Raw genomic sequence first — 13,743 nt, forward strand, 5'->3', positions numbered from 1 at the left:
AATACATGATTTCTGAGAAGATTTGTTTAGTCATTTTAACAAATGTCTGTAATTTTTACTGAGAATGCTAGCTAGCTAACATGAAACAACAGGATTTCTGAGAGGATTTTCTAATTTTTTTCTGTAATTTTAATAAATGGTTGTAATATTTGTTGCTAACACTAGCTAGCATGAGGCAACATGATTTCTGAGAGGATTTTCTACTCTTTCTAATAAATGTTTGTTATATTTCCTGCTAATCCTTGCTAGCTGACTACAAGCTAACGACATAATTTCTGAGAGGATATTTTAGTTTGTTTAATAAATGTTTGTAATATTGTAATCTTGCTAATGCTAGCTAGCTAAAACTGAAATCTTGACAGGATTTCTGAGAGAATTTTTTTCTGAAATTTTAATAAATGTTTGTAATATTTGTTGCTAACACTAGCTAACATGAGGCAACATGATTTCTGAGAGGATTTTCTAGTCTTTTTAATAAATGTTTGTTATATTTCCTGCTAATCCTTGCTAGCTGACTACTTGATATGATTTCTGAGAGGATATTTTAGTCTGTTTAATAAATATTTGTCATATTGTAATCTTGCTAATGCTAGCTAGCTAAAACTAAAAACCTGACAGGATTTCTGAGAGGATTTTAAAGTTATATTCATGATCGTACAGAACTGTTCATAGCCGAGAAAAGCAGCCATGCCGACGGGCTCCATTTTAGCAGTGATAAATAATGATGGGGCTGCGGAAGAACACTCCGATGGGTCCCCGTGAGTATATGTGTGCGTGTTGAGAGAGAGATTCCAGAGCGGGCAGTGTTCCAGGACAGAAGAGCTGCAGACGGAGTGAGATTGAGGGATGATTGACTTGGACGGTTTTGACATTTTGCCTGCCCCTGGGCACTGTAGGCTGAGGAGAACGATCTGCATTTACAGTCTCTTCTCTTTTATCTGCAGGGTCATTAATGTGTGTACATGTGCATTTATAGGCCACTAGTGTATTATTTAGACTTGTCGCTTTGCTTGCAGGTCATAATACCTCAAGAGGATTGATGACACAACAAGCATGGCTAACCTTTGTAAAGTAAGCACATTATTTCATTCATACAAAAAAATTACAGCTGTATCATTAAACAATTTAGTTCTCACTGGTTCTCTTTAATACTTCAAAACAAAACAAAAACACTCTTAAACAGAATAAAATCTGGGTTTTTTTCACAGTTGACTAACAACTTGACAGAATTTCTGAGAGGGTTTTGTAGTCATGTTAATAAATGTTTTTAAGTACTGCTAACCTGCTAGCTAGCTAACATGAGTAAACTGAATTTCTGAGAGGATTTTTTTTTAGTCAAGATAATTGTTTGTACTATTTCCTGTTAATCCTAACTAACTGACAAACAAGCTAACGTAACAGGATTTCTGAGAGGATTTTTAGTCATGTTAATACATGGTTGTAATACTGACTGCTAACACTAGCTAACAACATGAATAAACAGGATTTCTGAGAGGATTTTGAAATCATAGTCAAAACTGATTTACCTGAACCAGGTAGCAAAGATTTTAATTAAGTTATATTCTCTCTGAAAGTACATCACACTAGGTATCATTGGTATTATACCAGATTTAAAAAAACAAATAGCAAGACAACCTTCTAGTGTGACAACCATCATTAGTTACAAATATGAGCAGTAACATCCTGCTGAAGTAGCCACAAAAACACTAAAGAAATAATTCAGAATAATTCAGAAAATACATTAATATCCAGCATAAACATTTACTCCCAGTTGTGCATAAAATCCTCTGATGCTTGATAGGAGCCTTTCACAAGCCCCCCCTCCTCTGACACCCATAACAAAAGGTCAAACATTTTGATTAGATGAGTAATGGACTTTAGAGGATGATCTAAAAAGTGGACATGAATCAAATGCTTCGTGTAACAGACCCCCATTTCTCAAACACTCTTCCACAGCCCTCTGTCCTTGGGGAAAACACCAAGGGACGAGAATAAATTGAACACAGCTCACCAACTGTGTACGCTAAATGAGAGTTTAAGCAACGCAGCATGCTTTAAAATCAGCGACTCGAAGTCAAGTTGTTCAGTGAGCTGGAGATTCTTGTCTCTCATGGAAATGCTGCACGTACAGTAGATGTTAGAAACTCATGCATACAACTCACCCCAGGTCTTTTCCAGTGCACACGGCCAATACGGTTCCCCTGATAGAACAGCGAGTCATCCACAGCAGGGAAGAATGGATCCTCGAACAGGGTCCCGCTTTGCAGGCACTGTTTCTTCAGCGCCGAATACTGCTGCCCCTCAAAGGCCTTCACCGAGGAGAACATCCTTCAAGCTGCAGCTACAGTGGAGGCAAGATGAAATGGAGAGAAAGAGAGACATGATTCGTCATGACAGTACAAATGAAAAATCATGACAGGAGTTCACTAGAGAAAGATGCTGGAACTAAAGGTAGCACTCCAGAGAATACACATTATGCACTGTCTGGTGTTTTTTTTTTTTTTTTTTTTAGGTGTTGCTCAAGCATGCCTCTGCCTAGTCCAACCTCATGACTATCATTTAAACATACATTGTAATATTATCATCATTGTTAAAGCCGTTTCTCTAAACAGTTCTCTCACCAACATTAATACAGTGTATTATTACATATATTGTCATAAATAAATTATAGCTACGAGAACCTGCGCATTGAGAACCTTGGGGGGGGGGGGGGGTGGGGGTTACAATTCCATAGCAATCTGTGTTTATGAAAATGTTGGAGTTAGTTTTGGTATACATCTTGGCTGTTTAAGGTGGACATGCTTTGATATGTATGCAATAATACACTTGTGGGTGTGCAGTCTTAGGAAAATAGTCAACGACAGGGTTGTGTGCTGTGGTCTGAAATGAAGTAGGGATACTATTATCACTCTAAAGTCAACTACTTTCCTAATTTTTTTAATTAAAAAACAACACATCATAATTTTTATCTGTTTATAGTTACATTTAATGCTGTCAAATGTCCATGAAACAAGTTAGTCTCGGTTATTTTTTACATTATAACATCTATAAACACTTGTTCCCTCACCAGCCTCTTGTTAATAAGACAAAAAACACAGTTTCCGTTTTCCTGAAGAGTGTCCTGTGATGGCCACTGGAGACTCCTTTCATTGATCTCAGGTAAATAATAACAAAAAAAATCTCCTTAGAGAAAGCCTCATCATAAATGATTGCACACATCTAATTCCACCTTTTTCCACTTTTTCATACGTATATGAAAGCAATGCAGGGTTTGTATTTTCATATTTACCAAATATATTCTGGTGGAGATTGAAAACTGGCTATGATGAATTTAGCCTCTGTAACCGAGCTGAGGGTGAGTTATTACCTCTTCGTACCGTGTTCCCAGAGGTGTCGCAACCTGACAAATCACTTGTGTTCGATTTCAATCATAGCACTGTTACACTCTCCTTGCCTGCTATCCACACACCTGTCATTATCCTGGCGACAAGTCCAAACATGCCTGTACCTGCTTCCTAAGTGTGACTAGAAAAACTAACAAATATCATTGCGATTAATGCAAACTAGGCCACTGACGAGGAACACTGCACTAAATCAGCAACATTCAGTTTGCAAAAAAGCACACGCAAGCAAAAAGGAGGATTTTTTTTTTACACACTCAAACAGACTGTTATGGAGTTATATCTTGTCAGAAATAATTAGTAGCTGAACGCAATGTCGAAATTGTAATTTTATCAATTAAAAATCCACAGTGTTTTACTTGACACTTCTCATGTGACATTATTCACATATTCAACATGTCCTTTACACCTCATTTTTACAAATTTACCAAATTATGTGCAGAGTTTTGACAGAGTTTGTAGCAGCAACTCATACAGGTTTTTTTTATCCCTGGCCTCACCCCTCAGCTCTTCAGCCTTCAGCACTCTGGAAACTCTGCCTGGCCCCATCCCACAGGTCTCTAGAGCCATCCACCCAGCCCTGCACCATCTGCAGTCACCTGGCTCCAACTCCTCTGTTTTTCGGGAACCCTGACACCACCATTACTTCATACACGCATGTAAAAATGTTTATTTTTTCAAATTACATTTGTATCCTCATTCGTGACCACTCTCTCAAAACTAACCTGCACTGACTGAAATGTCTATCTTGAAAATAAATTCAACAGACCTTCTCTTTTTGGATTGGACATGCCAATTTTTATAAATTATTGAAACTTGTCTCTTGAACACTTGGCATTCAGTGATGTAACTTATGGAAAGGGTCACTGAACAAATCAGTGAACGAATCCGAGCAAATCTTTTTGGTGAAAGGAATCAAAAGATTCGAGTCACTGGGATGAATCGAAATTACCACCGCTGCTCTGTAGCCACCTACCCTCACCCCGTCAGCTCTATGCAGCCACCTAGCCCTGCCCCCTCACCCATCTGGAGCTATCCATCTGGCCACGCCCTTCAGCTCTCTGCGGCCACCTCACCCCAACCTATCAGCTCTATGCAGCATCTGGCTCCACCTCCTCCGTTCTTTGAGCCATACATCTGGCTCCGCCTTTCAAATTGTCACAAGCGTGAAATGTTCATCAAACCCTGTGAGCTGTAATTGTGTACTTTGTCAGCATAACATGTGCTTAATCATTTTTCACACATATAAACTGGGATTAATTAATCCAACATGAATATTATATAGACATAAAATGCATTTGCAGTTTACAAAATGACCATTTAATCACTGTATTCAGATTCAATTCAACTGACGGGAATTTTTGACAGGAAAATCACTCCAAACAAATGGCTGCCAAACTAATTTCCAAGTATTCTGTCAATTTTTGCCTACTGCATGCACTGATTTGATCATTACCTTCAGAGAAGATGTTTTTTCAGAGCCATATGTTGTATAGCAACAGATTCCAGTTGCCAGGGTGATGATACATTTATGGGATAGAGCAAGATGACGTTCTAATCTTGTTAGTTTTACGAGCACGCTCTGTTGTCGAGCAGAAGCAGACGCAGGCCATGTGATGGGGACAGCACCTGAACAACCCGGGCACTGCCATGCGTGCGTGCTGAGGCAACGTCCCTGCTGATCTTCACGCTCTGCTTCTGCTCTTCAAATGCAGGTCAGGCAGGAACATGACTTCCTCAGCCACCGCTATTCATCTGGCCTGCCAATTCCCTGCAAGACCTTTCTTGCAATTGTATATACTGAATAACTCTGTCTGGTGGCAAGAACATGTTCAGAGTGCCATTTTATACCATGAAAGGTCTAATGAATTCTGGTTATTTTGGGGAGCCAATTCCCCCATGCTGCCCTCTCCGTGTTTCAGTTGAGGTGTCTGAAATGCATGGGCAGTTTGTCAATCACAGCTCTTTCACTGCTTTTGTGTGAGAGTGCTGGAGCTGCAGTGAATTATTCATCATCTCTACTCCCAGACCTCCGCTCTGATTAATTATGACTTCAGCTCTGCATCCACTGCCTCCAGACTAATGGCACAATCTTTGATGGTGTTCTGAGGCCGCAAATCATCCCTATCACTTCATAGACAATTTACTTGGGTATAGATCAGGGGTCATCAACTGGTGGACCATGGACCAGACGCAAACCCAGAATCGTGTTTCACCAGATCGAACCAAGCAGTCAAAAAATACTGTAGCAGAGCCACTTCATGCAGCCTTTAACAATAAATAAATAAATTTGAAAAAAAAAAATGGCCATAGCTGAAGGTAGCTTGTCAGGTACAGAGACCTAAAGAGGTCAGAAAGAAGAGTTTTGACGAAAACAGAACGGTTCAAGACAAATGGACAGAGATTTATGCATATTTATGATAATTCTGCTCCCAGTTCAAATTCAAAGCAGATGTGTCTCAGATTAGAAGTGTGCATTGGGACTAAAGTCATTTACAACATTCATTCATCTTCAGTAACTGCTTTATCCTGATCAGAATCTCAGTTTTGTGTACATTTTGGAAAAAAGAAACAGCTAAGTTTGTTAGAACATATCGCGGGTAGATGAGAGCAGACGGGATTGGTGGGAATCAACTAAACTGGAAGAAAACTGGGTTAAGACATGAATGTCAAAGTATTAACATAATGATAAGTAAAATATAAAATGATAACATTTAGGTGCACGGTGTTATAGGAAAATAATCATCGACAAGGTGATGTATTTTATTCTTCTTATAACACTGCAATTTGTCATTTTTATTTATTAAGGAACAACATTTTGTATATTTTATCTGTTTATCATTACATTTAATGTTGTGGAACGTCTGCAAAGCAAGGTAAAAGTACAAAAAAAAAGCTTTTAATCTGTTTATATGGAGCGTCCACCACACAAGTCCCTTTGTAAGCTGCTACTACAGAAATTATAACGTATTAGAATGAGTGGATTAATATAAAGCTGTGATTCGCCTTGCAGGGCTGCTGTTATACAAAATTAATCGACTGACCTTCTGACCAATCAGAATCCAGAATTCAAAAGTGCTGTGGTAGCAGTAGAAACAATTCATTACAGCTAATTCTCTGTGAGTACTAAGCAGTGAGAGATGCACTGGGTCAATGCTGATTTTCATGCTCTCTTGATTGGAGAAATGAAAACACTGCAGTCGTGCCTCGAGAGCCAGAGTGGCATATGGTGCCGGGGTTTATCTCATCACTGCCTTGTGACAGCAAGATTATGCCACACTTGCACTCTACCTTTCTTTTTTTCTTTCTCTCCCTAAGTCTCTCTCATCCTCCATCCCTCAGGCTACATGTAAGAAGCACTGAAGCCAAAGATTTCACTCACATACATTAATACTGATAGTGAGAAGGGCAAGCTGCAGGTTCATAAGTAGCATGTTGCTTCACAACTGGATATGTTACTGAAGATAGCTGTATACTTTGGCACAGCGATGCACTAATCCCATTTTTCCTGATATGACACTGATATCTGATACTGATCTGATCCTGGCATCCTCATAGTGAACAAGCAACTCTTCAAATTTCTGACTGCCAGAAAGTAACCCAGATTAGACTGTGCCTCATTCATGAATAGACAATGTTCTAGGTTTTAGGTACTTGCAGCTTGAAAATGTAACACCACACAATTATTAAATATGGTCGGATGCACCTGGGCCATTTTTGGCCCAGATTCCAAATGCCATGAAGACCTGAAATGTGACAACTTACATCTTGGGAAAGGCAGGCTGGGATCAGATGCTGTTTTGTGGGACTATTTAACACACAATTTTGATTACAAAGCAGGGTAGAAGTAATGTGGAGGAGAACAGGCTACTCTTTAACTAGCTAGCAACTTTTCTTGGCCTGATTGTCTGTACACGTCATCTGTTCTGTGAGAAAGGCATTATCTTTATGGGTGATATTTTCTGACAAGTCAGTTCTGTTGTGTGTAAAATCTTTGCTAAATGAAAAATAATGTTAGTTGTTCTTTATTTAATCCACTATAAAATTTCTAAACAAAAAAAAAAGATATTTTAAAAATTGGGATGTATTTATCAATCTGGTGAAACAATACATTGTCTATGCTCTGTCCTGCTTTACAAACAAAGCTCCAGTGCAATGGAGCTTCACATGTCTTTCACATCCCTTTGTATTCATCTACATTTATCTTTGTAATCAACATTGATTAGTGTGTCTATTGAAAACAATACAAATAGCATTAATTGTTCATGTTTATTCAATTGTTTTTTTAAAATTATTATTTATTTCATTATCTTTTCATAACTGGTCCTTGAGACACTTGATAATTCTCTTTTTTCAGTAGTTACCACTTGAATCTTCCTCAGATGCCAGTTATAGACCAATGTTCTCTCTGACCCACTGTGAAACCTGACAAGTTCCACCAATCATGTTACTCGCTGCCCAGCCCCAAAGCAGAGCACTTTCACACAGTGTCACACCTGACTAAATGTACTCTTGAAGCAAGGAAGTGTTAAAGTGTATAGATAGTGTACATCATAATTCTAGAGTGTTTAATACCTGACTGTGAGAGAAATACAGCTCAAGGTGGGATTTAATTTGCTAAAATAATAACCTTTATTTTCACAATAAATGACTATAGCTAATGGTGTCCAGTACTCTCAGAAATAAAGGTCCCGAACTATAAGTTTCCTTGTTGCTGGGGTTTACCACCAGGGACACACTCTTTTGTATGTAACCTTTAAACATAATTTATGGTTTCCTCTATCATACAACAACCACCAACCAGGGAGGGTGAAGGTTAACACATGCTTCCTCTGAGAAAAACCCGGTCAACTGCTGCTCATGCTGCATCACAGGGCAGCATAACACACGCAAAGGAGCGTGCTATCCACCCTCTTCCGCACACGTGAGGTCACAGACACCCATGATTGGCTGGTGTCACGCTGATTGACAAAGGAAAGTGAGCATACCAGCCCACCCACCCAGACAGCATAACCAATTTTGCTGACTTTTGGCTCCAGGCCATGGATAGCTGTGACATCATTGGGATTTGGCCTCACAATCTCCTGACGTTATGGCAAACGATTCTCTCTTGCACCACTCAGGAGCCCCACGTGCAACTTTTCAGGTAAAAAAAAAAAGTGCACCCTTGATAGTGCCAAACTAACCACAAGGAAAAATACAGTTTGGTTCATTATTTCTGAGAAAGGATACACAATATGTTCTGCAATTGCAAAAAGTGATAACGCTTTTTCATATTCCACAGCTGGGGGCCGCAGTCGGGTCCAGTTTTGTTGTTATGGAGATACTGCCCCACTCTCGACCCCTTCTAGAACCACAACTCACTTTTAACCCACAATACACTTGCCATTTACACCAATCAGCCATGACAGTAAAATCACTGACAGGTGAAGTTAATAACTTTGATTATCTCGTTACAATGGCACCTGTCAAGGAGTGGAATAAAATAGGCAGAAAGTGAACAGTGAGTTCTTGAAGTTGATGTGCTGGAAGCAGAAAAAAATGGGCAAGCGTAAGGATCTGAGTGACTTCGACAAGGGCCAAATTGTAATGGCTGGACGTCTGGGTCAGACTGGGCATCTCCAAAACGGCAGGTCTTGTGGGGTGTTCCCAGTATGCAGTGGTTAGTACCTACCAACAAAAAGTGGCCAAGGAAGGGTAACTGGTGAACCGGCGACAAAGTCATGGGTGCCCAAGGCTCACTGATGCGCGTGGAGAGACAAGGCTAGCCCTTCTGGTCCGATCCCACAGAAGAGCTACATTAGCACAAATTGCTGAAAAGGTTAATGCTGGCTATGATAGAAAGGTGCCAGAACACACAGTGGAGCACAGCTTGCTGCGTATGGGGCTGCGTAGCCACAGACTGGTCAAAGTGTCCATGCTGACCCCTATCCACCGCCGGAAGTGACTACAATGGGCACATGAGCATCAGAACTGGACCATGGAATGATGGAAGAAGGTGGCCTGGTATGATGAATCATGTTTTATGTTACATCATGTAGACAGCCGGGTGTGTGTGTGTTGCTTACCTGAGGAAGAGATAGCACCAGGATGCACTATGGTAAGAAGGCAAGCAGGTGGAGGCAGTGTGTTGCTCTGGGCAATGTTCTACTGGGAAACCTTGGGTCTTGGCATTCATGTGGATGTTACTTTGACATGCACCACCTACCTAAACACTGTTACAGACCAAGTACACCCCTTCACGGCAACGGTATTCCATAATGGCAGTGGCCTCTTTCAGCAGGATAATGCGCCCTGCCATACTGCAAAAACTGTTCAGGAATGGTTTGAGGAACATGACAAATAGTTCATGGTGTTGATTTGGCCTCCACATTCCCCAGACCTCAATCCCATCGTGCAACTGTGGGATGTGCTGGACAAACAAGTCCCATTGACATGGAGGCCCCACTTTACAACTTACAGGACTTAAAGGATCTGCTGCTAATGTCTTGGTGTCAGATACCACAGCACACCTTCAGAGGTCTTGTGGAGTCCATGCCTCAATGAGTCAGAGCTGTTTTGGCGGCACAACGGAGACCTGCACAATATTAAGCAGGTGGTTTTAAAGTTATAGCTGATTGGTGTATATACAGCTTAAATTGAACCATATTCATCCCATATTTGGTCCACAGAATGTATACATGTATGTTTTTCATGTTTTTTATACAGAATATATAAAAAAATAAGATACCACACCGAATCAGTGTTTCAAGCCAACATTGGTGATAGCAATACTCAGTACCAGACTGACAAATCCACAGTTTGACACATGCAGAGGAAAAAGTGATGTAAATGCGTTTTAAAGTGACCATAATATGTCGGCTAACGTGCAGGGAAGCATTTATCCAGCATTTCAACTGACACTTCATCGTGGTCAGCATCCTCATAAAACTTTACAAGCAGACTGGTAAATGGATGTGGTTTAATGCCCTGGCTTTATAAAGGAAGCAAGGAAATGGTATTGTAGGTGGCAAATTACCGCTCAGACCCAAGTTCTCCTGAAAATAAGTCCTGGAGGATAAGCATCCCATGAGACAGGGGCTTTAATTGAGGGAGGAGAGCTGCAGAGAGCATGAAGAGCAAGAGCGACAAAGAGAAATAGAGACAGATGGACTGGTTGGCTGGAGGAAGCAAAGAGCGGCCCAAAGGGCTCGGTAGTACCCCCCTCTACTTCTCTCCCCTCCTTACTCTCTCTCTTTTTTCCGAGGGTATCCCAGATCTGGCACTGCAGACACTACTGCATGATGGGGTGGGATAACGGTGGGGTGTGGTGGCGTCAGGCCATCCACTGTGGCTCCTGTTCCTGCCCAGCTCCTCTGAATCTGAGAGGAAACCAGAAACCAGCTTGTGCATTGGCTGTTATTACTACTCAACTTACAGGATGTGCATCACATCATAGGCTTCAAAAATCTCAAAGATAATAGATGTAAGGATCTTTAATGTTTTAGTAGAAATTATTGCACAGTGCGTCTCATATTATTTTAGATAAAGTCATTTTAGATAGTGCATTTAGTTTACCACATATGGGAAAAATATAATTACATCTAATATATATATATATATATATATATATATATATATATATATATATATATATATATATACACACACACACACAAAAACATTTATATAATGATGGGTTGATGGGTGCAAATATTAAAAACGTACACATAAAATTTATTTTAAATTTTTATGTCTTGACATTGCAAATACATTTGGAATTTCAGTGCCGAGCAAAAACATAGGCTATATTGCACATATATTATGGATATAAGGCAAAACATATACATATTTTTCCTCCATGTAGGAATAGGTTCTCGTGACGCTAAAATAATTTAAAATATATATTCATAATAAAACCAGTAACATCTTCGTTGAGCTGAGCATCGCAAAGACTCTGTTTGCCTTAATTCAGCCAGCAAGGCATGCCGGGTCGTTTTACGCGCAGATGCTGTAAGTCGTATTCGCAGTGAAATCGCTCGTTCAGCACGCGCACAACAGCAGAAAGCGCACGCGGGAGCTCGTTAGTGCCGTTAGATCGCCGTTATTCCGTCAGGTGAACAGATTTACACCTCGACACAAATCAGATCAGATCAAATCAAACGCCGGACCTCACCGTGGGGTTTTACACAGTCTGAAAGCAGTGTACACTCCGTGCATAGCGCGCGCACTAATGCCGTACCTGAGCACCGCTCCGCTCCCTCGCTCGCGGCGTCTTCTCTTCTTTTCTCTTCTCCTCTCTTCTCTTTTCTCCTATTCGCTCCGCTCCTCCGGGGATGCAGCGGCGACCCGAGCCTCCTCCTCCTCCACCACCTCTCTCTCTCTCTCTCGCTGTCTCTCTCTCTCTCGCGTGTGCGCGCGCGCTCTCTCGCTTTCTTCCCGCCTGCAGATCAGCGCGCGCAGGCCAGGGGAAGCCTCTGCATCTGAGCATGTGCGGTAGAGATGAACACGCGCGTGCTCGCACACATACACATCTCTCGTTCTCTCTCTCTCTCTCCCGCACACACACACGTTCACAAGCACTTTCCCAGGCTGGCAGGTTCTTATACGTGTGTGCACACTTCTCTTAAACACACATGCTGATAAATATGCACACAAACATTTACATATTCTCACACACACACACACACACACACACTTCTCTCACACACATATACTGATACATATGCACACCTCTCTCTCTCTTTGTGAACCCCAACACCCAAATCTGTGCACACACACACACACACACACCAAAGTCCACAGTGGGCAGCAATTCTCAAAACAGCAATAAGCTCTTTAAAAAATGCACTATTATTCTTACTAATTACACAGAAGTGTACAAAGATACACAACACCTGCACTGAAAATCCTAAACTGGAAACGTCACCTTCAACAGTTTCCTCAGACCACTGCTGGGTATAAAATAGCAGTCACAGACATTCTCTATATGAAACAACAACTAATAGCAACAGCTAAATAAATTGTTAGTTTACTACTTTTTTTCATTCATTGTCATTGCTGACTGTTATTACCAAATCAATACAGTTACTATTAGCAGTTTTATCATTGCTGCCTGACAGTTCCAGGCTCTCCAGTTTGATCCTGAGCTCGGGTTACCTCTGTAGGGAGTTTCTCATGTCCTCACTGTGTCCATGTGGGTTTCCTTCAGGTTCTCTAGTTTCCTCCCACCTCCCGAAACCATGCTAGTATGTGGAATGGCTGTGCTAAATCCCTAGGTGTTAATGTGTGTATTGTGCTGTGTGATGGACTGGCATCCCATTCAGGGTGTATTCCTGCCTCATTCTCAGTGTTCCAGCATGGGCTCCAAATTCCCTGTGACCCTAACCAGGACAAAGCACTTGAATGAAAGAACTATGAAGGAAGAAAATATATCATTAATAACTGACAGTTTACCTGATACAGAACAGAAAATGAGCTATTTATGCTAGTTACTCCACTAACATTGCACTAATCTTTAAAAAAATTAATGTGGATTTTATTGAATAATTTAGCTTTACCACTGAAAGTTGACATTTTTGGTCACAGCTACTCTTAAAATATTGCACACATTGCACATGATGCTTAGCGATCTTCCAGTAATGCAGCTCAACCACTGCAGAGTGTCGGCTAACATAGACACACACTAACTCTTCCTCCTTCTGTAAGGAGCCACTACTTGCACCCTACTTGAATAACTAGTCTTAATTTTCTTAACTTATGGATTTCTTTTTGGATTGCTTGTGTGTGTAATTATAATAAATAAGTGATTTAAAATGGACAGCGTAATCTGTATATAAATTTGTAGTAAGTCATCACCAAATATATAAGATTTCAAGCCAAAATCAGGGTTCACATATGTGACTCTCCTCATATGGAAATTTACAAAAACTCATGAGCTCTTGTAAGAAATAAATGCTTTACCCAACTATCTGGATTTTCATGAATACCACATTTCTTGTGTAAATGTAAAGTGTTGAGAGCCATAAATTCAATCATATCCAGCTTGATAAATGAGGTTCCTGACATTGTTTTTTTCTTAAATATAAAGGTTTTGACTTCCCCTTTATTGCTGGGATGTTCCAAACCATGCGAGAAGATGAATTATGGTCACATGATCGCACTACCTGACCAGCTAAATTCAGAATTTAATCAATCAATGTAGCCACAAATCAAATCTCTTTATTTGAGCTCGGTTTGCCCTAAAGTTCCCTTTTTGTTCTACAGTAAAGCAGGGATTCTGAAATCATTCAGGCTGTATGCCAGCAGTAAATCTGGTTTCCCGTAAGATCCTGCTGTGTGCTGAGACGTGTGTGTAAACAAA

At 40.5% G+C, this 13,743-nt stretch overlaps 1 protein-coding gene across 4 annotated transcripts in view; it reads right to left on the reverse strand.

Annotated features, from left to right (window-relative positions):
• capn5b (calpain 5b) overlaps positions 1-13,743 on the reverse strand; it is a 53,384-nt gene that overhangs the window by 39,351 nt on the left and 290 nt on the right. For 2 of the 4 annotated variants that reach the window (XR_004579581.2, XM_026938567.3), the window contains exons 2-3: positions 11,623-11,863; positions 2,163-2,341 (exon numbers count right to left, since the gene is read on the reverse strand). Coding sequence is in view for 3 of the 4 variants with exons in the window: in XM_026938567.3 (XP_026794368.1) it covers positions 2,163-2,327 (165 nt within the window). In the remaining variant the exon portion in view is untranslated. Of the gene's footprint in view, positions 1-2,162; positions 2,342-11,622; positions 13,715-13,743 lie in introns of those variants that run through there. The other 2 variants (XM_053240395.1, XM_053240396.1) reach the window with 2 other exon arrangements.

The sequence above is a fragment of the Pangasianodon hypophthalmus genome, chromosome 15 (genome assembly GCF_027358585.1).
Source record: "Pangasianodon hypophthalmus isolate fPanHyp1 chromosome 15, fPanHyp1.pri, whole genome shotgun sequence".
Lineage (NCBI taxonomy): Eukaryota > Metazoa > Chordata > Actinopteri > Siluriformes > Pangasiidae > Pangasianodon > Pangasianodon hypophthalmus.